The 25,756-nt window shown below is 51.2% G+C and overlaps 1 protein-coding gene across 1 annotated transcript in view; it reads left to right on the plus strand.

The window, feature by feature from the left end:
* Positions 1 to 943: 943 nt before the first annotated feature.
* The window catches only part of ADCY3 (adenylate cyclase 3), a 39,174-nt gene continuing 14,361 nt past the window's right edge, over positions 944 to 25,756 (plus strand). Inside the window, exons 1-9 of the mRNA XM_056488874.1 lie at positions 944 to 2,668; positions 9,978 to 10,127; positions 12,441 to 12,571; positions 17,681 to 17,792; positions 18,865 to 18,992; positions 22,646 to 22,804; positions 23,640 to 23,802; positions 25,361 to 25,477; positions 25,551 to 25,693. Of these exons, the coding sequence (XP_056344849.1) occupies positions 1,988 to 2,668; positions 9,978 to 10,127; positions 12,441 to 12,571; positions 17,681 to 17,792; positions 18,865 to 18,992; positions 22,646 to 22,804; positions 23,640 to 23,802; positions 25,361 to 25,477; positions 25,551 to 25,693 (1,784 nt within the window). The 5' untranslated portion in view covers positions 944 to 1,987. The remainder of the gene's footprint in view (positions 2,669 to 9,977; positions 10,128 to 12,440; positions 12,572 to 17,680; positions 17,793 to 18,864; positions 18,993 to 22,645; positions 22,805 to 23,639; positions 23,803 to 25,360; positions 25,478 to 25,550; positions 25,694 to 25,756) is intronic.

Below are 25,756 nucleotides of genomic sequence, written 5' to 3' on the forward strand. Positions count from 1 at the left end.
GATCCAGGACACTCAGGTTCCATCCCGAGTGGTTTTTATGGAATTTGGGGACGGGAAAGGGAAGGGAGACCCTTCCTGGAGCCCCGAATTCCCAGGGAATTCCCAAAATTCCTTCCTGGAGAGGAGTCGGGATGGGGATGGATCCAATGCCAGGCTGGGACAGCTGGGAATTCCCTGGGAAAGGGGGAAATGGGATTTGGGAAGGAATTCCTCGCTGGGAAGATGGGGAAAGGATGGAAAAGAATTCCCAGAGAATCCCTGGATCCTTGGGAGTGTCCAGGGAAATCCTGGATCACCCTGGGACGGTGGGATTGGAATGGGATGGGATTGAAGGTCCACGGATCCCATCGCAACCATTCCTGGATTTTGGGATCCAGGACACTCAGGATCCATCCCGAGGGATTTTTATGGAATTTGGGGATGGAAAAGGGAAGGGAGACCCTTCCTGGAGTCCCAAATTCCCAGTGAAGCCCCTGGATCCCGAAATTCCTTCCCAGAGAGGAGTCGGGATGGATCCAATGCCAGGCTGGGAATGGAGGGAATTCCCTGGGAAAAGGGGAAGGAATTTGGGAAGGAATTCCTGGATGGGCTGAAATTTCCAGAGAATCGCTGGGAATATCCAATAAAAAAATTGGAGCAGCCTGGGATGAGCTCCTGGAATTCCTGGAATTCCCACGGGATGGGGACGAGGATGAGGATGGAGCTGGAGGAAGCAGCAGCGCGGCCGCGCCCGAATTCCGAATTTTTTTTTTTTTTTTTTTTTTGGTTTGGTTTGGTTTTTTGTTTGTTTGTTTGTTTGTTTGTTTTTTGTGTTTTTTGTGTTTTTGGTTGTTTTTTTGGGTTTTTTTTGGGTTTATTTTGGGTTTATTTTGGGTTTTTTTGTTTTTTTTTTTTTTTTTTTTTGTTTTGTTTTTCCTTTTTCCCGGCAGCGAGAGGGTTACGGGAGGCGGCACCGCCCCGAATCCCGGGAAAAGCCCTTCCCGATTTTCCTGCCTCCATCCCGAGCTTTTCCATGGCCCCGCTGCCGCCCCGATGCCGGGAATCTCCAGGATGCGGGAATCGGGAAGCGCGGCCGGGATAAGGGCGGGATCTCATCCCTGCATCCCAGGGTTGTTCCCGGATTATTCCCTGGGTTTTTCCCGGGATTTGCGGATCTCGCCCGTCCATCCATCCCGGCGGGAACGAGGCATCTCGGGAAGGAGGAGCAGGGGAGGCATCGCGACATCTCTGGGGCAGAGCTGGGAAAGCTGGGAAAGCACCTGGAAAAGGAGCTGGGAAAGGAAGGAGCCGGGAAAGAACCGGGAATCGACCGGGAAAAAAAACGGGAATCGGCCGGGAATCGGCCGGGGAAAAAAAAACGGGAATCGGCCGGGAAACAACCGGGAATCATCCAGGAATCCCGGCTGGGAAGGAACCAGGAATCAGCCAGGAATTAACCGGGAATCGGCCGGGAAAGAACCGGGAATCGGCCGGGAATCCCGGCTAGGAAGGAACCGGGAATCGGCCAGGGATCAAACCGGGAATCCCGACCGCGAGTCATCCGGGAATTAAGCGGGAATCTGTCGGGTAGGAACCGGGAACTGGCCGGGAATCGGCCGGGAAACAAACCGGGAATCCCGGCCGGGAATCATCCGGGAGTTTGCCGGGAATCAGCCGGGAAAGAACCGATAAGGAACCGGGAATCGGTCGGGAAGGAAACGAGAATCGCGGTCGGGAATCAGCCGGGAAACAACCAGGGAGGAACCGGGAATCTCGGCCGGGAATTAACCGGGAATCGGCCGGGAAGGATCCGGGAATCGCAGCCTCCCCTCCTCGCCACCCCCAGTTCCCAATCCCGGCGTTTTCCCGGCCTGGAGGCAGCTGGAAAAGCGGGAAGCAGGCCCGGCAGGATGGCGATGCCGCCAGTGACGCTGCGCTGAGCATCCCAACATTCCCAAAAACCAGAACCAGGAATCCCATCCCTCCATCCATCACCCACCATTCCAGGATGCCCCGCAACCGCGCCGAGTTCTCCGAGCAGGAATTCTCGGCCGAATATTCCGCCGATTATTCCCTGAGCTTCCCCTCGGATCCCGAGGGCGCCGGGATCCGCCGGTCCCAGGAAGCTCCGGCTCGGCGCTGCCCGTGCCTCCCGCATTCCCGGCGCTTCTCCTTCTCCCCGGAATCCCTGGAAAAGCTCTACCAGACTTACTTCCGCCGCCAGCGCCACGAGACGCTGCTGGTGCTGGTGGTTTTCGCCGCCCTCTTCGACTGCTACATCCTGGGAATGTGCGCCGGCTTTTCCCGCATGGAAAAACTTTTCCCCGCGCTGGCCGCGCTGGCCGGGCTGGTAGCCCACGGCTCGCTCTTCCTCATCCTGAAATCCCGCCTGCTGCCCGAGCGCTTTTCCCAAAAATTCCTGCCGTGCCTGCTGTGGGCGCTGGTGGTGGCGCAGCTGTGGGGGCTGCTGGGGCTGGAATTCCAGAGGAGTTTTCCAGAGGCGGTGGACACGGTGGGGTGGCAGGCGTTCTTCGCCTTCTCCTGCTTCCTGACGCTGCCGCTGCGCCTGGCGCGGATCCTGCTGCTCACGGCCGCGTCCTGCGGCGGCCACGCGCTCCTGCTGGGAATCGCCGCCGCGTCCCGCCGGGGAGCGGAGCCGGAGGCGGACGGAGCGGGGCTGGCCAGGCAGGTGCGGGAATGGGAATAATGGGAATGGGAATGGGAATGATCCCATGGACGGAGCGGGGCTGGCCAGGCAGGTGCGGGAATGGGGATAATGGGAATAATGGGAATGATGGGAATGGGAATGGGAATGGGAATGATCCCATGGACGGAGCGGGGCTGCCCAGGCAGGTGCGGGAATGGGGATAATGGGAATAATGGGAATTGGGAATGGGAATGGGAATGGGTAATGGGAATGGGAATGATCCCATGGACGGAGCGGGGCTGGACAGGCAGGTGCGGGAATGGGAATGGGGATAATGGGAATGGTGGGAATGGGAATGGGAATGGGCAGGATCCCATGGATGGAGGGGTGCTGGCCAGGCAGGTGTGGGAATGGGGATGGGAATAATGGGAATGGTGGGAATGGGAATGGGGTGGGGATGGGAATGGGAATGGGAATGGGAATGGTGGGAATGGGAATAATGGGAATGGTGGGAATGGGAATGGGGTGGGGATGGGAATGGGAATGGTGGGAATGGATAGGATCCCATGGATGAAGGGGTGCTGGCCAGGCAGGTGTGGGAATGGGAATAATGGGAATGGGCTGGGAATGGTGGGAATGGGCAGGATCCCATGGATGGAGGGGTGCTGGCCAGGCAGGTGTGGGAATGGGTCAGGAATGGGAATGGGAATGGTGGGAATGGGAATGGGAATGGGGGAAATGGGAATAACGGGGAATGGGGAATGGGAATGGGAGGGAATGGGAATGGGCGGGATCCCATGGATGGAGGGGTGCTGGTCAGGAAGGTGCGGGAATGGGAATGGGAATGGGGTGGGGATGGGAATGGGATGGGAATGGGGTGGGAATGGGAATGGGAATGGGAATGGGAATGGGAATGGGGTGGGAATGGGATGGGAATGGAATGGGAATGGGAATGGGAATGGGAATGGGAATGGGCAGGGTCCCATGGACGGAGCGGGGCTGGCCAGGCAGGTGCGGGAATGAGAATAATGGGAATGGTGGGAATGGGAATGGGAATGGGGTGGGAATGGGAATGGGAATGGGAATGGGGTGGGAATGGGATGGGAATGGGATGGGAATGGGAATGGGAATGGGAGTGGTGGGAATGGGAATGGGAATGGGAATGGGAATGGGAATGGGGTGGGAATGGGAATGGGGTGGGAATGGACAGGATCCCATGGATGGAGGGGTGTTGGCCAGGAAGGTGCGGGAATGGGGATGGGAATGGGAATGGGGTGGGATTGGACAGGGAATGGAAAAGGGAATGGAGTGGGAATGGGGTGGGAATGGGGTGGGAATGGGCAGGATCCCATGGATGGAGGGGTGCTGGCCAGGCAGGTGCGGGAATGGGGATGGGAATGGGAATGGGGGTGGGGATGGGAATGGGGTGGGAATGGAGCAGGAATGGACAGGGAATGGGGTGCATGTGGGGGAAACTGACCAGGAAGGTGCAGGAATGGGAGAGGGGTTGGGGCGGGAATGGGTTGGGAATGAGATGGGAATTGCATGGATATGGGGGAAACTGGCCAGGCAGGTGTGGGAATGGGATGGGAATGGGAATTGGGCGGGAATGGGCTGGGAATGGGCAGGATCCCATGGATGGGGGGTGCTGGCCAGGCAGGTGCGGGAATGGGGCGGGAATGGGGTAGGAATGCTGGGAATGAACAGGGAATGGGTTGGGGAATGGACAGGATCCCACGAATCAGGGGTTGCTGGCCAGGGAGGTGTGGGAATGGTACCGGGAACGGACCAGGAATGGGATGGGAATAGTGGGAATGGGGTGGGAATAGGGTTGGAATAGAGGGAATGGACAGAGAATGGACTGGGAATGGTGGGAATGGACTGGGAAGGAAGGGGAGCAGCTGCAATTTGAAGGTTTGAGGAGTTTTCATGGATTTTCCATGAATTTTCCATGAGTTATCCATGGGTTATCCATCCCGAGGATCCTCCTGGAGAGCCTGGAATGGGGTTGGAATTTGGGGAAACTGAGGCACAATTCCCAGATTTTTCCCCATTCCCACCCTGCTTGTGCCAGCATCCCTGGAATGGCCAGAATTCCCCAAAAACGGCCCGAAACAGCCGGAATGTGGCTGGAGCTTTCCCAGGAGGAAAAATCGGGATTTATTCCCAGATTCCCGGGTGATTCCAAATTTTCCAGGGATGTTTTGGGATAGAACTTCATCCCCAATCCCAAATGTGATTTCAAGGATGAGCTGGAGGATTGGGGAAGTGAAAAACCCCCTGGAATTCCAAATCCTGAATATTTCCAGTGAAAACACCCACCAGGGATTTGGTTTATTCCCCAAAATCTGGGAATTCCGGGGCTTGGCCAAATCCCTTTTCCTCACGGATATTCCCAAGCTTTTCCAAGATCAGGATAGAGAGGGGAAAAAAAATAAAATCTGGATATGAAAAATCACCGGGAAAATCCCACGGGAAGCTCCATAAGGGTTCTGTGGGAATTTGGGATTTCCTGGGAAAGCCCCAGCTGCTCCCGGCCTGAATAAGAAGGAAAAAATGGGAATTCTTTCCCTTTTTTGGGATAATTAATGAACATGGGGAGAATTGGAGATTCAGCCCAAAAAATTCCCAATTTTTCCGTAATTTTGGGATGGGCGGCTTGGGGTTTTTTGGGATACAAAGAGGAAAACTTGGAGAATGCTCTGGCAGCATTCCCAGATTTTTCTCTGGAGGTGAGGGAAGATCTCAATCCCGCTTTGGGATTTGGGAAAAGCGGGAATGTCCGGCCAGGGATCATTGCCCGGGAAAACCTTGGGAATGGCGCGTCCAGGAAAATCCAGCGTCATTCCTGAGGGCACGGGAGGGAGGAGGGGGAGAGGTGGGAGCTTTTCCCTCAGGATTTGGAGTTTGGGATTGGAACTTTTCCAGCAGAATTTGGGATCTGGGATGGGAACTTTAGGGTCTGGGATTGGAACTTTTCCCACAGAATTTGGGATCTGGGATCAGAGCTTTTCCTGCAGAATTTGGGGTCTGGGATCAGAGCTTTTCCCACAGAATTTGGGATATGGGATCAGAGCTTTTCCTGCAGAATTTGGGATATGGGATCAGAGCTTTTCCTGCAGAATTTGGGATCTGGGATCAGAGCTTTCCCACAGAATTTGGGATCTGGGATCAGAGCTTTTCCTGCAGAATTTGGGATCTGGGTTCAGAGCTTTTCCTGCAGAATTTGGGTTCTGGGATCAGAGCTTTTCCCACAGAATTTGGGATCTGGGATCAGAGCTTTTCCCACAGAATTTGGGATCTGGGATTGGAGCTTTTCCTGCAGGATTTGGGAACCTGGATGGGAATTTTTCTCACACAATTTGGGATTTGGGATCAGAGCTTTTTCCATAGAATTTGGGATCTGGGATCAGAGCTTTTCCCACAGAATTTGGGATCTGGGATCAGAGTTTTTCCTGCAGAATTTGGGATCTGGGATCAGAGCTTTTCCTGCAGAATTTGGGATCTGGGATCAGAGCTTTTCCTACAGAATTTGGGATCTGGGATCAGAGCTTTTCCCACAGAATTTGGGATCTGGGATCAGAGCTTTTCCCACAGAATTTGGGATCTGGGATCAGAACTTTTCCTGCGGAATTTGGGATCTGGGATCAGAGCTTTCCCACAGAATATGGGGTCTGGGATTGAAGTTTTTCCTGCAGGATTTGGGATCCAGGATGGGAATTTTTCTCACACAATTTGGGATTTGGGATCGGAGCTTTTCCCACAGAATTTGGGGTTTGGGGTTTGGGATCCCCTCTGTGCTGGAGTTTTTCCCACAGATTTTGGGATCTGAGATCAGAGCTTTTCCTGCAGAATTTGGGATCCAGGATTGGAGCTTTTCCAGCAGAATTTGGGATCCAAGACGGGAGCTTTTCACACAGAATTTGGGATTTGGGATCTCCTCCATGTTGGAGCTTTTCCCACGGGATTTGGGGTCTGGGATCAGAGCTTTTCCCAGAGAATTAAGGGTCTGGGATTGGAGCTTTTCCTGCAGGATTTGGGGTTTGGGATCTCCTTTCTGTTGGAACTTTCCCCACAGATTTTGGGATCTGGGATGGGAACTTTTTCCACAGGATTTGGGATCTGGGATCAGAGTTTTCCCCACAGAATTTGGGGTTTGAGATCAGAATTTTTTCTGCAAAATTTGGAATCTGGGATGTAAACTTTGGGGTCTGGGATTTGGGGTCTGGGATCAGAGCTTTTCCCACAGAATTTGGGATCTGGGATTGGAGCTTTTCCAGCAGGATTTGGGATCCAGGATTGGAGCTTTTCCAGCAGAATTTGGGATCCAGGATTGGAGCTTTTCCAGCAGAATTTGGGATCCAGGATGGGAATTTTTCTCACAGAATTTGGGATCTGGGATTGGAGCTTTTCTCACAGAATTGGGGGTCTAGGTTCAGAACCTTTTCTGCAGAATTTGGGATTTGGGATCAGAGCTTCTCCCACAGAGTTTGAGGTTTGGGGTTTGGGATCCCCTCTGTGCTGGAGTTTTTCCCGCAGAATTTGGGATCTGAGATCAGAACTTTTCCTGCAGGATTTGGGATCCAGGATGGGAATTTTTCTCACAGAATCTGGGGTCTGTGATCGGAGCTTTTCCCACAGAATTTTGGATCTGGGATCAGAGCTTTTTCCATAGGATTTGGGGTTCGGGATCTCCTCTGTGTTGGAGTTTTTTTCCACAGGATTTAGGATCCAGGATGGGAATTTTTCCCACAGATTTTGGGGTTTGGGATTGGAGCTTTTCCCCACAGAATTTCCGATTTGGGATCCAGGATCTTCTCTGTGCCAGAGCTTTTCCCGCTGCATTTGGGATCTGGGATCAGAATTTTCCTGCACAATCTGGGATCTGGGATGGGAACTTTTTCCCACAGATTTTGGGGTTTGGGATCTCCTCCATGTTGAAACTTTTCCCACAGGATTCAGGATCTGGGATTTTAGGTTTTCCCACAGAATTTGGGGATTTGGGATTGGAGTTTTTCTTGTGGAATTTGGGGTCTGGGATCAGAGCTTTTCCACAGGATTTGGGATCTGGGATCAGAGCTTTTTCCATAGGATTTGGGGTTTGGGATCTTCTCCGTGTTGGAACTTTTCCAGCAGATTTTGGGATCTGGGATCAGGAGCTTTCCCCATAAAATTAAGGATCTAGGATTGAGCTTTTCCTGCAGGATTTGGGGTTTGGGATCTCCTCCATGTTGGAGCTTTTTCCACAGGATTTGGGATCCAGGATGGGAATTTTTCCCACAGAATTTGGGGTTTGGGATCGGAGCTTTTCCTGCAGGATTTGGGGTTTGGGATGGGAATTTTTCTCACAGAATTTGGGATCTGGGATCAGAACTTTTCCTGTAGGATTTGGGATCGGAGCTTTTCGCATGGAATTCGGGATTTGTGATCTCCTCCATTTTGGAGATTTTCCTGCTGCATTTGGGATCCAGGATCGGAGCTTTTCCCACAGAATTTGGGATCCGGGACAGGACTGGGATGTTCCCAGCTGGATGGAACAGCCCCACTCCCGAATTTTTATCCATTCCCTGGAATGCAGAGCGCTGACAAACCCCTGGATCCGGAGCCTGGCCGTGTTTTTCCATGTTTTTTTCTGGATCTTTCCCTCTCCGAGTGCTTCAATTCCCAGGGAACGGCGCCACGTGATCCCCCCGGGATCCCCCCGGATCCCCCGGGATCCGCCCAGCTGCCGCCTTTTTCCAAAACATCCCCGGGACTCTGAGCACCGGGAATCCCGTGGGATTCTCCAGGAGCGATTCCCGCCCCGTGGAGCCGCTTTTCCCGCCGGAATTCCCGATGTTTACCCCAAAACATCGGGAAAATCCGAGGTTTTCCTTCGGGGTTTGAACAAAGATCAGGCTGGATCTGCTCATCCCAAAATTCCTGGTCTTGCATCCCAAAGATCCCACGATCCCAAATTCCTGCTGGTTTTTTCCCAAAGATCCTCTGATCCCAAATTCCTGCTCTTGCATGGCAGAGATCCCACGATCCCAAATTCCTGCTGGTTTTTCCCAAAGATCCTACAACCCCAAATTCCTGCTGTTTTTTCCCAAAGATCCTCTGATCCCAAATTCCTGCTATTTGCTCCCAAATATTCTGTGATCCCAAATTCTTGCTTTTTTCCCTCAAATATCCTGTAAGCCCAAATTCCTGTTCTTTCACCCCAAAGATCCCACAATCCCAAATTCCTGCTCTTTTTCCATGAATATCCTCTGATCCCAAATTCCTGCTGCCTCATCCCAGATAGCCCATGATCCCAAATTCCTACTGTTTCATCCCGAATACCCCACAATCCCAAATTCCTGCTGTTTCATCCTAAATACCCCCTGATCCCAAATTCCCAGCATTTCTCCCAAAGATCCCATGATCTCAAATTCCTGCTGTTTCATCCTGAATACCCCACAATCCCAAATTCCCGCCCTTTCATCCCAATACCGCGCAGTAACGAATTCTCGCTCTTTCTGCCCAAATACCCCACGACCCCAAATTCCCACTGTTTTCTCCCAAAGATCCTACAATCCCAAATTCACGCCATTTTATCTCAATACCCCATGATCCCAAATTCCTGCTGTTTCATCCTGAATACCCCATGATCCCAAATTCCCATTGTTTTCTTCCAAAGACCCCACAATCCCAAATTCCCGCTGTTTCATCCCAATACCGCGCAATAACGAATTCTTGCTCTTTCTGCCCAAATACCCCACGATCCCAAATTCCTGCTGTTTCATCCCGAATACCCCACGATCCCAAATTCCCAGCATTTCTCCCAAAGATCCCACAATCCTCAAATTCCCGCTGTATCATCTCAATACCCCACGATCCCAAATTCCTACTGTTTCATCCTGAATACCCCATGATCCCAAATTCCCAGCATTTCTCCCAAAGATCCCATGATCCCAAATTCCTGCTGTCTCATCCCAGATACCCAACGACCCCAAATTCCCACTGTTTTCTCCAAACACCCCACAATCCCAGATTCCCGCCCTTTCATCCCAATACCGCGCAATAACGAATTCTTGCTCTTTCTGCCCAAATACCCCACGATCCCAAATTCCTCCTGTTTCATCCCAAATACCCCACGAGCCCAAATTCCTCCAGCCTCATCCCGAATACCCCACGACCCCAAATTTCTGTTTTCTCCCAAACACCCCACAATCCCAAATTCCCGCCGTTCCCTCCCAACACCGCGCAATAACGAGCTCTCGCTCTTTCTCTCCCACAACACCCCGCCACTCCCTTTCTCCCGTCCCTCTCCGGATTCCCTGGATGCCTCGCTCGTGTCCGTGTGTCCGCGTGTCCGTGTGTCCGGCAGCTGCTGTCCAACGTGTGCGTGTACGCCTGCGCGCTGGCCGTGGGCGCCATGTCCTACGTCATGGCCGACCGCAAGCACCGCAAGGCGTTCCTGGAGGCGCGGCAGTCGCTCGAGGTCAAGCTCAACCTGGAGGAGCAGAGCCAGCAGCAGGTGGGGATTTGGGGTTTGGGGGATTGGGGATTGGGGGATTTGGGATTGGGGTTTGGGGTTTGGGGTTTGGGGATTGGGGTTTGGGATTTTGGGAATGGGGAATGGGGATGGGAATGGGGATGGGGATGGGGATCAAGGTCAAGCTCAACCTGGAGGAGCAGAGCCAGCAGCAGGTGGGGAAATGTAGGGTTTGAGGTTTGGGGTTTGGGGTTTGGGGTTTGGGGGATAGGTGTTGGGATTGGGGTTTGGGGATTTGGGGTTTGGGGGATTGGGGTTTGGGGGATTGGGGATTGGGGATTGGGGTTTGGGAATGGGGAATGGGGATGGGAATGGGAGCGGGAATGGGGATCGAGGTCAAGCTCAACCTGGAGGAGCAGAGCCAGCAGCAGGTGGGGATTGGGGTTTGGGGTTTGGGGTTTTGGGGTTTGGGGATTGGGGGATTGGGGATTTGGGGTTTGGGGTTTGGGGGATTGGGGTTTAGGGTGTGGGGTTCTGGGGTTTGGGGTTTTGGGGGTTTGGGGATTGGGGATTGGGGTTTGGGGTTTGGGGTTTTGGGATTGGGGATTGGGGTTTGGGAGTGGGAATGGGGATGGGAATAGGAATAGGAATGGGAATGGGGAATGGGAATGGGAGCAGGAACAGGGATTGAGGTCAAGCTCAACCTGGAGGAGCAGAGCCAGCAGCAGGTGGGGATTGGGGGATTGGGGATTGGGGATTGGGGTTTTTGGGGTTTGGGGTTTGGGGATTTGGGGTTTGGGGATTGGGGGATTGGGGATTGGGGTTTGGGGTTTGGGGTTTGGGGGATTTGGGGTTTGGGGTTTTGGGGGTTTGGGGATTGGGGTTTTGGGGTTTGGGGTTTTGGGGATTGGGGTTTGGGAGTGGGAATGGGAATAGGAATGGCGATGGGAATAGGAATGGGGATGGGAGCAGGAACAGGGATCGAGGTCAAGCTCAACCTGGAGAAGAAGAGCCAGCAGCAGGTGTGGGGAGGTTTGGGATTTGGGGTTTGGGGGATTGAGGGATTGGGGATTGGAGTTTGGGGTTTGGGGATTGGAGTATTGGGGTTTGGGATTTTGGGGTTTGGGGGATTGGGATTTGGGGATTTGGGTTTGGGAGTGGGAGTGGGAGTGGGAATGGGAATGGGAATAGGAATGGGAATGGGAGCAGGAACAGGGATTGAGGTCAAGCTCAACCTGGAGGAGCAGAGCCAGCAGCAGGTGTGGGGGGAAATTTGGGGTTTGGGGTTTGGGGATTGGGGGATTGGGATTTGGGGTTTTGGGGTTTGGGATTTTGGGAATGGGGAATGGGGATGGGAATGGGAGCAGGAACAGGGATCGAGGTCAAACTGAACCTGGAGGAGCAGAGCCAGCAGCAGGAGGGGATTTGGGATTGGGGTTTGCGGGATTGGGGGATTGGGGATTGGGGTTTGGGGATTGGGGATTGGGGGATTGGGGTTTGGGGTATTGGGGATTGGGATTTTGGGAATGGGGAATGGGAATGGGAGCAGGAATGGGAATCGAGGTCAAGCTCAACCTGGAGGAGCAGAGCCAGCAGCAGGTGTGGGGAGGTTTGAGCCAGGAATTCCTTCCCAAATCCCTTCTCCCCCTTTCCCGGGGAATTCCCTCCATTCCCAGCTCTCCCTGCCTGGCATTGGATCCATCCCCATCCCGACTCCTCTCCGGGAAGGAATTTCAGGAATTCTCTTAGAATTCAGGACTCCAGGAAGGGTCTCCCTTCCCTTTTCCATCCCCAAATTCCATAATAACCCCTTGGGATGGATCCTGAGTGTCCTGGATCCCAGAATCCTGGAATGGTTTGGGATGGGATCCATGGATCTTCAATCCCATCCCAGCGACAATTCCCATTTGGGTGATCCAAACCCACCCTTGGAGACTCCCAGAGATTCAGGGATTCTGTGGGAATTCCAGCTCAGCCTCTCCCCACCCTCCCATCTGGGAATTCCTTCCCAAATCCCATTTCTCCCTCTCCCAGGGAATTCCCTCCATTCTCAGCTCTCCCAGCCTGGCATTGGATCCATCCCAACTCCTCTCTAGGAAGGAATTTTGGGATCCAGGGGTTTCACTGGGAGTTTGGGACTCCAGGAAGTGTCTCCCTTCCCTTTTCCATCCCTGAATTCCATAAAAACCCCTCGGGATGGATCCTGAGTGTCCTGGATTCCAGAATGGTTTGGGATGGGATCCACAGACCTTCAATCCCATCCCATTCCAACTCCACGCTCTCGGGATTTTCCAACCCTTCTTTGGCCGCTCGCGGGCGATCCCTGATCCCGGATTTCCCCCGGAATTCCCTCAGGAGCGGCTGATGCTCTCCATCCTGCCGAAGCACGTGGCGGACGAGATGCTGAAGGACATGAAGAAGGACCCGAGCCAGAAGGAGCTGCAGCAGTTCAACACCATGTACATGTACCGCCATGAGAACGTCAGGTGCCCACCAAATTCCCGGGAAAAAAATCCTTCCCGGAAAAAAAAACCTTCCTGGAAAAAAAAACTTCCCGGAAAAAAAACCTTCCTGGAAAAAAAAAACCTTCCCAGAAAAAAAAAATCTTCCTGGAAAAAAAAAAACCTTCCCCCCCGCCAAAAAAAACACCTTCCCAGACAAAAAAAAAAACCTTCCTGGAAAAAAAACCTTCCCGGAAAAAAAAAAAAACTTCCCGGAAAAAAAAAAAACCTTCCTGGGAAAAAAAAAATCTTCCCGGAAAAAAAAACCTTCCTGGAAAAAAAACCTTCCTGGAAAAAAAAAAACTTCCTGGAAAATAAAACCTTCCCGGAAAAAAACACCTTCCTGGAAAAAAAAAAACCCTTCCCCCCAAAAAAAAAACCTTCCTGGAAAAAAAAAAAACCTTCCCGGAAAAAAAAAACCTTCCCGGAAAAAAAAACTTCCCGGAAAAAAATACCTTCCTGGAAAAAAAACCTTCCTGGAAAAAAACCTTCCTGGAAAAAAAAAAAACCTTCCCGAAAAAAAAAACCTTCCCGGAAAAAAAAACCTTCCTGGAAAAAAAAAACTTCCCGGAAAAAAAAAAAACTTCCTGGAAAATAAAACCTTCCCGGAAAAAAACACCTTCCTGCAAAAAAAAAACCCTTCCCCCAAAAAAAAAAACCTTCCTGGAAAAAAAAAAAACCTTCCCAGGAAAAAAAACCTTCCCGGGAAAAAAAAAACTTCCCAGAAAAAAAAAAACCTTCTCGGGAAAAAAAAAATCTTCCCGGAAAAAAAAATCTTCCTGGAAAAAAAAACCTTCCCGGAAAAAAAAACCTTCCCGGGAAAAATAACCTTCCTGGAAAAAAAAACCCTTCCCCCCCCCCCAAAAAAAAAAAACCTTCCCCCCAAAAAAAAACCCTTCCCAGAAAAAAAAATCTTCCCAGACAAAAAAAACCTTCCTGGAAAAAAAACCTTCTAGGAAAAAATACCCTTCCCGGAAAAAAAAATCTTCCCGGAAAAAAAAATCTTCCTGGAAAAAAAAAACCTTCCCAGAAAATAAAATCTTCCTGGAAAAAAAAACCTTCCCGAAAAAAAAACCATCCCGGAAAAAAAAAAACCTTCCTGGAAAAAAAAACTTCCCGGAAAAAAAACCTTCCAGGGAAAAAAAACCTTCCCGGAAAAAAAAATCTTCCTGGAAAAAAAAAACCATTCCCGGAAAAAAAAACCTTCCCGGAAAAAAAAACCTTCCCAGAAAAAAAAACCTTCCCCCCAAAAAAAAAAACCTTCCTGGAAAAAAAAAACCTTCCCGGAAAATAAAATCTTCCTGGAAAAAAAAACCTTCCTGGAAAAAAATAAAACTTCCCGGAAAAAAAAAACCTTCCCGGGAAAAAAAAATCTTCCTGGAAAAAAAAATCTTCCCAGAAAAAAAACCTTCCCGGAAAAAAAAACCCTTCCCCCCAAAAAAAAAACCTTCCAGGGAAAAAAAAATCTTCCCAGAAAAAAAAACCTTCCTGGAAAAAAAACCTTCCTGGAAAAAAAACCTTTCTGGAAAAAAAAAACCCTTCCCCCCCCCCAAAAAAAAAAACCTTCCTGGAAAAAAAAAACCTTCCCAAAAAAAAAAACCTTCCCAGAAAAAAAAACCTTCCTGGAAAAAAAAAACTTCCCGGAAAAAAAAACAACTTCCTGGAAAATAAAACCTTCCCGGAAAAAAACACCTTCCTGGAAAAAAAAAACCCTTCCCCCCCCAAAAAAAAACCTTCCTGGAAAAAAAAAAAAAACCTTTCCGGGAAAAAAAAACCTTCCCGGAAAAAAAAAAAAAACTTCCCAGAAAAAAAAAACCTTCCCGGGAAAAAAAAATCTTCCCGGAAAAAAAACCTTCCTGGAAAAAAAAACCTTCCCAGAAAAAAAAAAATCTTCCTGGAAAAAAAAACCTTCCCAGGAAAAAAACCTTCCTGGAAAAAAAAAAAACCTTCCAGGGAAAAAAAACCTTCCCGGAAAATAAAACCTTCCTGGAAAAAAAACCCTTCCTGGAAAAAAAAAACCTTCCTGGAAAAAAAACCTTCCTGGAAAAAAATAAAACTTCCCGGAAAAAAAAAAACATTCCCGGGAAAAAAAAATCTTCCCGGAAAAAAAAAAAAAAACCTTGCTGGAAAAAAAAAATCTTCCCAGAAAAAAAAACCTTCCCGGAAAAAAAAACCTTCCTGGAAAAAAAAAAACTTCCCGGAAAAAAAAAAATTTCCTGGAAAATAAAACCTTCCCGGAAAAAAAAACCTTCCTGGAAAAAAAAACCTTCCTGGAAAAAAAAACCTTCCCGAAAAAAAAACCTTCCCGGAAAAAAAAACCTTCCCAGAAAAAAAAACCTTCCCAGAAAAAAAAAACCTTCCCAGAAAAAAAACCTTCCTGGAAAAAAAACCTTCCCGGAAAAAAAAAACCTTCCTGGAAAAAAAACCTTCCCAGGAAAAAAACCTTCCCGAAAAAAAAAACCTCCCCAGAAAACAAAACCTTCCCGGGAAAAAAAAACCTTCCTGGAAAAAAAAAAACCTTCCCGGAAAATAAAATCTTCCCAAAAAAAAAACCTTCCCGGAAAAAAAAACCTTCCCGGAAAACAAAAACAAATACGGGACGGAATTCCCGCGGAATTCCCCCCTTTTGGCCACTTTCCCGCCCTGAAAAACAAAAATGGAAAAAGGGGAATTGTTGGTGGTGGTGGTCGGGGCGAGGGGCGTGTGCAGAGGGGATTTTGCTGGATCTGGGAACTTTTTTTTTTTAGGGAAAACGGGAATTTTGGGGAGAAATTGGGATTGAGTTTGTAGAGCGGCGTTTTGGCCAAATCTGGGATTTTTTTTTTGGTTTTTTTTGGAAAATGGGATTTTTTGGAGGAGTCGGGATTGAGTTTGTAGAGCAACGTGTTCACTGAATCCAGGATTTTTTTTTTTTTTTTTTGGAAAACAGGAAAGGGGAATTTGGGATTGAGTTTCTTTTTTTTGAGGGAAAATGGGAATTTTGGGAGGAGTTGGGATTGAGTTTGTAGAGCGGCGTTTTCACCACATCCCAGATTTTTTTAGGGGAAAATGGGAATGGGGAAGTTGGGATTGAGTTTGCTTTTTTGGGAAAACAAGAATTTCTGGGGGAAGTCGGGATTGAGTTTGTAGAGCAACGTGTTCACTGAATCCAGATTTTTTTTTTTTTTTTTTTTTTTTTTGGAAAAACAGGAAAGGGGAAGTTGGGATTGAGTTTCTTTTTGGGGAAAAAATGGGAATTTTGGGAGGAGTTGGGATTGATTTTTTTAGAGCGGCGTTTTCACCATATCCAGATTTTTTTTTTTAGTGTAAATGGAGATGGTGAAATTTGGATTCCATTTGTTTTTCTTGGGAAAACGGGAATTTTGGGGAGAAGTTGAGATTGAGTTTGTAGAGCAGTTTTTGCAAAATTCGGGAATTTTTTTAGGTAAATGGGAATGGGGAAGTTGGGATTCACTTTGGGTTTTTTTGGGAATAACGGGATTGCGGGAGTCGGGATTGAGTTTTTCAAGCAGCATTTTCTTCACATCCAGGATTTTTTTTTTTTAGGGAAAATGGGATTTTTGGGAGGAAGTTGGGATTGTGTTTTTAGAGCAGCGTTTTTGCTGAATCCAGGAATTTTTTTTTTGAGAAAACGGGATAGGGGAAGTTGGAATTCCATTTGGTTTTTTGGCAAAATGGGAATTTTGGGGAGAAGTTGGGATTGAGTTTGTAGAGTGTTATTTTCACCGTATCCAGGAACTTTTTTTTTTAGGGAAAATGGGAATGGGGAAGTTGGGATTGATTTTGCTTTTTTGGGAAAACAGGAATTTCTCCAGGAGGTTGGGATTGAGTTTGTCGAGGGATGTTTTCACCAAATCAGGGATATTTTTTAGGGAAAATGGGAATTTCAGAGGGAAGTTGGAATTGAGTTTATTTTTTTGGGAAAATAGGAATTTTGGGGAGAAGTTGAGATTGAGTTTGTAGAGCGTCGTTCTTACCATATCCAGGATTTTTCTGGGGGAAAATGGGAATTTCAGAGGGAAGTTGGTATTGAGTTTGGGTTTTTTGGGAATAACGGGAATGAGGAAATTGGGATTGAGTTTGTAGATCGTTACTTTCACCATATCCAGGATTTTTTTTTAGAGAAAATGGGAATGGGGAAATTGGGGCTGAGTTTACTTTTCCGGGAAAACAGGAATTTCATGAGGAGGTTTGGATTCAGTTTGTTAAGTGGTGTTTTCTCTAAATCCTGGAATTTTTGGGGGGGAAAACAAGGGAAAGAAAGCTGTGATCGAGTCTGTGTTTTTTTGGAAAATGGGAATTTTAGGGAGAAGTTGGGATTGAGTTTGTAGAGAGGCATTTTCACCACATCCCAGATTTTTTTAGGGGAAAATGGGAATGGGGAAGTTGGGATTGAGTTTGTAGAGCAGCGTTTTCATCACATCCAGGATTTTTCTTCTAGGGAAAATGGGAATTTTGGAGAGAAATTTGGATTGAGTTTGTAGAGCGGTGTTTTTGCTGAATCCAGGAATATTGTGGGGTTTTTTTGGAAAAACGGGAAAGGGCAAGTTGGGATCGAGTTTGTTTTTTTGAGAAAACGGGAATTTTGAGGAGAAGTTGGGACTGAGTTTGTAGAGTGTTATTTTCACCATATCCAGGAACTTTTTTTTAGGGGAAATGGGAATGGGGAAGTTGGGATTGAGTTTGCTTTTCCGGGAAAACAGGAATTTCTGGGGGAAGTTGGGATTGAGTTTGTCGAGCGGCGTTTTTGCTGAATCCAGGAATTTTTTGGGGAAAAAAAAGAAAGGGGAAGCTGGGATTGAATTTGGTTTTTTGGGAAAACGGGAATTTTGGGGGGAAGTTGGGATTGAGTTTTTAGAGCGGCATTTTTGCTGAATCCAGAACTTTTCTTGGGAAAAAATGGGAATTTCAGGGGGGGAAGTTGGGATTGAGTTTCCTCAGCGGCGTTTTCACCATATCCAGGAGGATTTTTTAGGGAAGATAGGGATGGGGAAAACGGGGATTGAGCATCATTTTCACGCCATTCCGGATTTGTTTTCTTTTTGGGGGGTGTGGAAAACGGGAATTCCGGTGGGAATGCCGCTGTTCCCGCAGCATCCTGTTCGCGGACATCGTGGGCTTCACGCAGCTCTCCTCGTCCTGCAGCGCCCAGGAGCTCGTCAAGCTCCTCAACGAGCTCTTCGCCCGCTTCGACAAGCTGGCGGCCGTGAGTGCTCCGCGGAATTCCCAAAAAAATTCCCAAAAAAATTTAAAAAAAAATTCCAAAAAAAATTCCAAAAAAATCCCCCCCAAAAAATTCCAAAAAAGTTCCAAAAAAATTCCCCAAAAAAATTTCAAAAAAGTTCCAAAAAAAATTCCCCAAAAAATTCCAAAAAAAATCCAAAAAAATCCCCCAAAAATTCCAAAAAAGTTCCAAAAAAATTTACAAAAAATTCCAAAAAAAATTCCCCAAAAATTCCAAAAAAATTCCAAAAAAATTCCAAAAAAATTCCAAAAAAATTCCCCCAAAAATTCCAAAAAAATTTTTTTAAAATTCCCCAAAAATTAAAAAAAATTCCAAAAAAAATCCCCCAAAAAAATCCCAAAAGAATTCCAAAAAAATTCCAAAAAATTTCCAAAAAAATTCCAAAAAAATTCCCAAAAAAAATCCAAAAAAATTCCAAAAAAATTCCCCAAAAATTCTAAAAAAATTCCCCAAAAATTAAAAAAAAATTCCAAAAAAAATCCCAAAAGAATTCCAAAAAAGTTCCAAAAAAATTCCAAAAAAAATCAAAAAAAAATTCAAAAAAAAAAAAAAAAAAAAATTCCAAAAAAAATTCTGAAAAAATTAAAAAAAAAAATTCCCCAAAAATTCCCCAAAAAATTCCAAAAAAATTCCCAAAAAAATTCCAAAAAGATTCCCCAAAAATTCCAAAAAAATTCCAAAAAAATTCCAAAAAAATGCCAAAAAAAATTCCAAAAAAGTTCCAAAAAATTCCAAAAAAAATTCCAAAAAAATTCCCCCAAAAATTCCAAAAAAAATCCAAAAAAAAATTAAAAAAAAATTCCAAAAAAATTCCAAAAAAATTCCAAAAAAATTCCAAAAAAATTCCAAAAAAATTCCCCAAAAACTCATAAAAAAAATTCCTAAAATTCCCAAAAAAATCCGGGGTGGGTGGTGGTGAGGAAGTTGGAAGGGTGATGGACGGTGGAGGCGCCCAGATGGTTTTGGGGGGGTGGAAAATTTGCGCCGGGAATTGGGCGGGATTTGTCCGGCGGAATTCCGGCGTCGTTCCCAGAAACACCACCAGCTGCGGATCAAGATCCTGGGGGATTGCTACTACTGCATCTGCGGGCTGCCGGAATTCCGGGAGGACCACGCGGCCTGCTCCATCCGGATGGGGCTGGCCATGGTGGAGGCCATCGCGTAAGGGAGGGCGGGAAGGGCGGGAATGGCGGGAATGGTGGGAATGGTGGGAATGTGGGAATGGTGGGAATGGTGGGAATGGTGGGAATGGTGGGGATGGTGGGGATGGTGGGAATGGTGGGAATGGTGGGAATGTGGGAATGGTGGGAATGTGGGAATGGTGGGAATGGTGGGGATGGTGGGGATGGTGGGAATGGTGGGGATGGTGGGAATGGTGGGGATGTGGGAATGGCGGGAATGGTGGGAATGGCGGGAATGTGGGAATGGTGGGAATGTGGGAATGGTGGGAATGTGGGAATGGTGGGAATGGTGGGGATGGTGGGAATGTGGGAATGGTGGGGATAGTGGGGATGGTGGGAATGTGGGGATGGTGGGAATGGTGGGAATGTGGGAATGGTGGGAATGGTGGGGATGGTGGGAATGTGGGAATGGTGGGGATAGTGGGAATGTGGGAATGGTGGGGATGGTGGGAATGGTGGGAATGTGGGAATGGTGGGAATGTGGGAATGGTGGGGATGGTGGGGATGGTGGGGATGGTGGGGATGGTGGCAATGGGAATGGAAATAATGGGAATGGGAATGATGGGAATAATGGGAATAACAGAAATAATGGGAATAATGGGAATGACGGGAATGGTGGGAATGATGGGAATGGTAGGGATGATGGGAATGACAGGAATGGTGGGGATGGTAGGGATAGCGGGAATGGGAATAATGGAAATAATGGGAATAATGGGAATTATGGGAATAATGAAAATAATGGGAAGAATGGGAATGATGGGAATGGTGGGGATGATGGGAATAATGGGAATGATGGAAATTACTGGAATGGTGGAAATGGTGAGAATGGTGGGAATGGTGGCGGTGGGAATGGAAATAATGAGAATGGGAATGATGGAAATAATGGGAATAATGGGAATGACGGGAATGGTGGGAATGATGGGAATGGTGGGAATGATGGGAATGGTGGGAATGGTGGGAATGGCGGGAATGGTGGGGATGGTAGGGATGGCGGGAATGGTGGGAATGGGAATAATGGGAATAATGGGAATAATGGAAATAATGGGAATAATGAGAATGGTGGAGATGATGGGAATGACGGGAATGGCGGGGATGGTGGGAATGGTGGGGATGATGGGAATGGTGGGGATGGTGGGAATGGTGGGGATGGTGGGAATGTGGGAATGTGGGGATGGTGGGGATGGTGGGAATGTGGGGATGGTGGGGATGGTGGGAATGTGGGAATGGTGGGAATGGTGGGAATGTGGGAATGGTGGGAATGGTGGGAATGGTGGGGATGGTGGGAATGGTGGGAATGGTGGGAATGTGGGAATGGTGGGAATGGTGGGAATGGTGGGGATGGTGGGAATGGTGGGAATGGTGGGGATGATGGGAATGGTGGGGATGGTGGGAATGTGGGAATGGTGGGAATGTGGGAATGGCGGGGATGGTGGGAATGGTGGGAATGATGGGAATGAGAGGAATGATGGGAATGAGAGGAATTGTGGGAATTATGGGAATGACAGGAATGGTGGGGATGGTAGGGATGGCAGGAATGGTGGGGAAGGGGATAATGGGAATAATGGGAATAATGGGAATAATAAGAATGATGTGAATGATGGAAATAATGGGAATAATGGGAATGATGGGAATGGTGGGGATGATGGGAATAATGGGAATGATGGAAATTACTGGAATGGTGTGAATGGTGGCAATGGGAATGGAATTAATGGGAATGGGAATTATGGGAATAATGGGAATAATGGGAATTATGGGGAAATGATGGGAATGGTGGGAATGGTGGGGATGGTGGGAATGGGAATGATGGGAATAGGAATGATGGGAATAATGGGAATAATGGGAATAATGGGAATGGGAATCATAGGAATAATGGGAAGAATGGGAAGAGTGGGAAGAATGAGATGGGAATGGGAATGGAAATAATGGGAATAATGGGAACAGAATGGGGGTGTGGATGGGATTGAGAGTCAGGATGGGAATGAGAAAGGGGAAGGGAAGGAGAATGGGAATGGGATGGGATGGGATGGGATGGGATGGGATGGGATGGGATGGGATGGGATGGGATGTGGGATGTGATGGGATGGGATGGGATGGGATAATGGGGGATGGTTGCTGCCGATGGAGGCCGGGCTGTGCTGAGGCCGGAGAGCGGCCGCATTCCCTGTGGATTGTCCCGGTTCCCCATGGGGGCTCAGCATTCCCTGCGGGCAATCCCTCCCAGACATTCCCATTCCCGATCCCAGTCCCATTCCCGTTTTTTGGCACAGCTCCGTCTGGGAGCAGACCTGCATGGCTGTGGACATTCCCAATCCCATTCCTATTCCCAATCCCATTCCCAATCCCCATTCCCAATCCCAATCCCATTCCCATTCCCATTCCCATTCCCATTCCCATTCCCATTCCCATTCCCATTTTTTTCCCCCTCAGCTCGGTCTGGGAGCAGACCCACACAGCCGTGGACATTCCCCATTCCCATTCCCCATTCCTAATCCCAATCGACATCCCATTCCCGTTTTTTGGCACAGCTCCGTCCGAGAGCAGACCCGCACGGCCGTGGACATTCCCCATTCCCCATCCCCTTTCCCATTCCCATTCCCATTCCCGTTCCCATTCCCATTCCCGTTTTCCTGGCACAGCTCGGTGCGGGAGCAGACCCGCACGGCCGTGGACATTCCCCTTTCCCCATTCCCATTCCCATTCCCATTCCCATTCCCGTTTTTCCCTCAGCTCCATCCGGGAGCAGACCCGCACGGCCGTGGACATTCCCCATTCCCCATTCCCATTCCCATTCCCATTCCCATTCCCATTCCCATTCCCATTCCCGTTTTTCCCCTCAGCTCGGTGCGGGAGCAGACCCGCACGGCCGTGGACATTCCCCATTCCCCATTCCCATTCCCATTCCCATTCCCATTCCCATTCCCATTCCCGTTTTTCCCCTCAGCTCGGTGCGGGAGCAGACCCGCACGGCCGTGGACATTCCCCATTCCCCATTCCCATTCCCATTCCCATTCCCATTCCCATTCCCGTTTTTCCCCTCAGCTCCGTCCGGGAGCAGACCCGCACGGCCGTGGACATTCCCCTTTCCCATTCCCATTCCCCATTCCCAATCCCATTCCCGTTTTTCCCTCAGCTCCGTCCGGGAGCAGACCCGCACGGCCGTGGACATTCCCCATTCCCAGTCCCAATCCCATTCCCATTCCCGTTTTTTTTCCCGGTTTTTTCCCGGCACAGCTCGGTCCGGGAGCAGACCCGCACGGCCGTGGACATTCCCCTTTCCCATTCCCAGTTCCCATTCCCATTCCCAGTTCCCATTCCCAGTTCCCATTCCCATTCCCACTTCCCATTCCCGTTTTTCCCTCAGCTCGGTCCGGGAGCAGACCCGCACGGCCATGGACATTCCCCCTTCCCCATTCCCATTCCCATTCCCATTCCCATTCCCGTTTTTCCCCTCAGCTCCATCCGGGAGCAGACCCGCACGGCCGTGGACATTCCCCATTCCCATTCCCCATTCCCAATCCCAATCCCATTCCCATTCCCGTTTTTCCCCCAGCTCGGTGCGGGAGCAGACCCGCACGGCCGTGGACATTCCCCATTCCCATTCCCAATCCCATTCCCGGTTTTTTCCCGGCACAGCTCCGTCCGGGAGCAGACCCGCACGGCCGTGGACATGCGCGTGGGCGTGCACAGCGGCGCCGTGCTGGGCGGCGTGCTGGGGCAGAAGCGCTGGCAGTTCGACGTCTGGTCCACCGACGTCACCGTGGCCAACAAGATGGAGGCGGGCGGCATCCCCGGGTCAGTGCGTGGCCACCGTGGTGGCCCAGGTGGTGGCCCAGGTGGCCCCAGTGACCCCGGTGGCCCAGGTGGCCATGGTGGCCCCGATGGCCCAGGTGGTGGCCTGGTTAGCCACGGTGGCCCCAATGACTCTGGTGGCCCAGGTGGTGGCCATGGTGGCCCCAGTGGTGGCCCAAGTGGTGGCCCAAGTGGTGGCCCAGGTGGTGGCCATGATGGCCCCAGTGACCCCAGTGACCCCAGTGGTGGCCACGGCAGCCCCAGTGACCCTGGTGAACCAGGTGGTGACCCAGGTGACCCTGGTGGCCTCAGTGACCCCAGTGACCCCGGTGGCCGAGGTGGCGGCCACAGTGGCCACGGTGGCCCAGCTGGTGGGCCAGGTGGTAGCCGTGGTGACCCCAGTGACCTCAGTGACCCCGGTGGCCCCGGTGGTGGCCCAGGTGGCCACGGTGGCCCAGGTTGTGGCCCAGGTGGTGACCACGATGACCCCAGTGGCCTCAGTGACCTCAGTGACCCCAGTGGTGGCCACAGTGGCCCCAGTGACCCCGGTAACCCCCGTGGCCCCGGTGGTGGCCGCAGTGGCCCCAATGAATCCAGTGACCCTGTGGTGACCCCGGCAGCCCCAGTAGTGGCTGTGGTGACCCCGGTGGCCCTGGTGACCCCGGTGGCCCTGGTGGACACTCAGATGGCCCTGGTGACCCCAGTGGTGGCCGTGGTGACCGTGGTGGCCCAGGTGGTGACCTTGGTGGCCCCAGTGACCCTGGTGGTGACCTTGGTGACCCCGGTGGCCCCAGTGGTGACCGTGGTGGCCCAGGTGGTGACCGTGGTGGCCGCGCAGGCGGGTGCACATCTCGCAGAGCACCGTGGACTGCCTGAAGGGCGAGTTCGAGGTGGAGCCGGGCGAGGGCGGCTCGCGCTGCGACTACCTGAGGGACAAGGGCATCGTCACCTACCTGGTGGTGGTCCCCAAGCAGCCGCTGCGGCACGGCGTCAACGGCGTGGTGAGGGACGTGGGGACACGGGGACACGGCTGGGGACACGGGGACACGGCTGGGGACACGGGGACACGGGGACACGGGGACATGGCTGGGGACATGGGGACATGGCCGGGGACATGGGGACAGTGCTGGGGACATGGGGACACGGGGACACGGGGACACGGGGACACGGGGACACGGGGACACGGCTGGGGACAGTGCTGGGGACACGGGGACACGGGGACATGGGGACACGGGGATATGTGCTGGGGACACGGGGACAGTGCTGGGGACACGGGGACAGAGCTGGGGACATGGGGACACTGGTGGAGACATGGGGACATGGGGACAGCGCTGGGGACACGGGGACAGCGCTGGGGACATGGGGACAGTGCTGGGGACATGGGGACAGCGCTGGGGACATGGGGACATAGCTGGGGACACGGGGACACTGGTGGAGACATGGGGACATGGGGACAGCGCTGGGGACACGGGGACCTGGGGACACGGGGACAGTGCTGGGGCCCGCGCGGGGGACATGGGGACATGGGGACACGGCTGGGGACATCACTGGGGGTATGGGGACACTGCTGGGGACATGGGGACACGGGGACAGTGCTGGGGACACAGGGACAGAGCCAGGACACGGGGACAGTGCTGGGGACATCACTGGGGGTATGGGGACACTGCTGGGGACATGGGGACAGTGCTGGGGACACGGGGACATTGCTGGGGACACGGGGAAACCCATGGTGACCATGTCCCACTAGACACGGTCACTGTGTCGCCATGGTGTGGTGAGTGACACTGGTGGCAATGATGGCACTGGGGACATTGGTGGCAATGGTGGCACTGGGGGCACCCAAGGTGACCGTGCCCCACCAGAGAACCCGTCACCAACCTCACCCCACACCGTGCTGGGTGCCACCAGTGCCACCACTGCCACTGCCACCACTGCCACCACTGCCACTGCCACCACTGCCACTGCCACCACTGCCACCACTCACTGCCACCACTGCCACCACTGCCACTGCCACCACTGCCATCACTGCCACTGCCACCACTGCCATCACTGCCACTGCCACCACTGCCATCACTGCCACCACTGCCACTGAAACCACCCACTGCCACCACTGCCACTGAAACCACCCACTGCCACCACTGCCAGCACTGTGACCACTGCCACTGCCACCACTGCCACCACTCACTGCCATCACTGCCATCACTGCCACTGCTGCCACTGCCACCACTGCCACCACTGCCACCACTGCCACCACTCACTGCCATCACTGCCATCACTGTGACCACTGCCACTGCTGCTACTGCCACTGCCACCACTGCCACCAGTGCCACCACTGTCACCACTGCCACCACTGCCACTGCCATCACTTCCACCACTGCCACCAACCCACTGCCACCACTGCCACCTTTGCCACCACTGCGACACCACCAGTGTCAATCCCCACACCACGGGGGCACAGTGACCGTCTCTGTGGTGGGACATCCTCACCTTGGGTGTCCCCAGTTCCAGCAGCGTCCCCAGCGCCCCCAGCGCCACCCCCCGTGTCCCTGTCCCCTGCAGAAGCTGTCCCTCACCTCGTCCCACGGCGTGTCCCCCCCTCCGGCCCCGTCCCACAACGGGAGCCTCAGCCCGGAGCTCCCCGAGCCCTGCCCGGAGCTGGAGGACGACGACGGAGAGGTACCAGCACCCCGCCAGCGCCCCCACCGCGGTGTCCCCACGGCGGTGTCCCCAACGTCCCCAATGTCCCCAGGCCCCCAACCCGTCCTTCCCCAACCCGCGGCGGCGGCTGCGGCTGCGGGACCTGGCGGAGCGGGTGGCGGGCGCGGCGCAGAACGAGCAGGAGCTGCACAAGCTGCTCAACGAGGCGCTGCTGGAGCGCGAGTCCATCCAGGCGTGAGTGCCCCCGCCCCCCCGAGGGAATTCCCGGCCGGAATTCCCGCTGATCCCGGCCCCCCA

The sequence above is a fragment of the Oenanthe melanoleuca genome, chromosome 3 (assembly GCF_029582105.1).
Source record: "Oenanthe melanoleuca isolate GR-GAL-2019-014 chromosome 3, OMel1.0, whole genome shotgun sequence".
Classification (NCBI taxonomy): Eukaryota; Metazoa; Chordata; class Aves; order Passeriformes; family Muscicapidae; genus Oenanthe; species Oenanthe melanoleuca.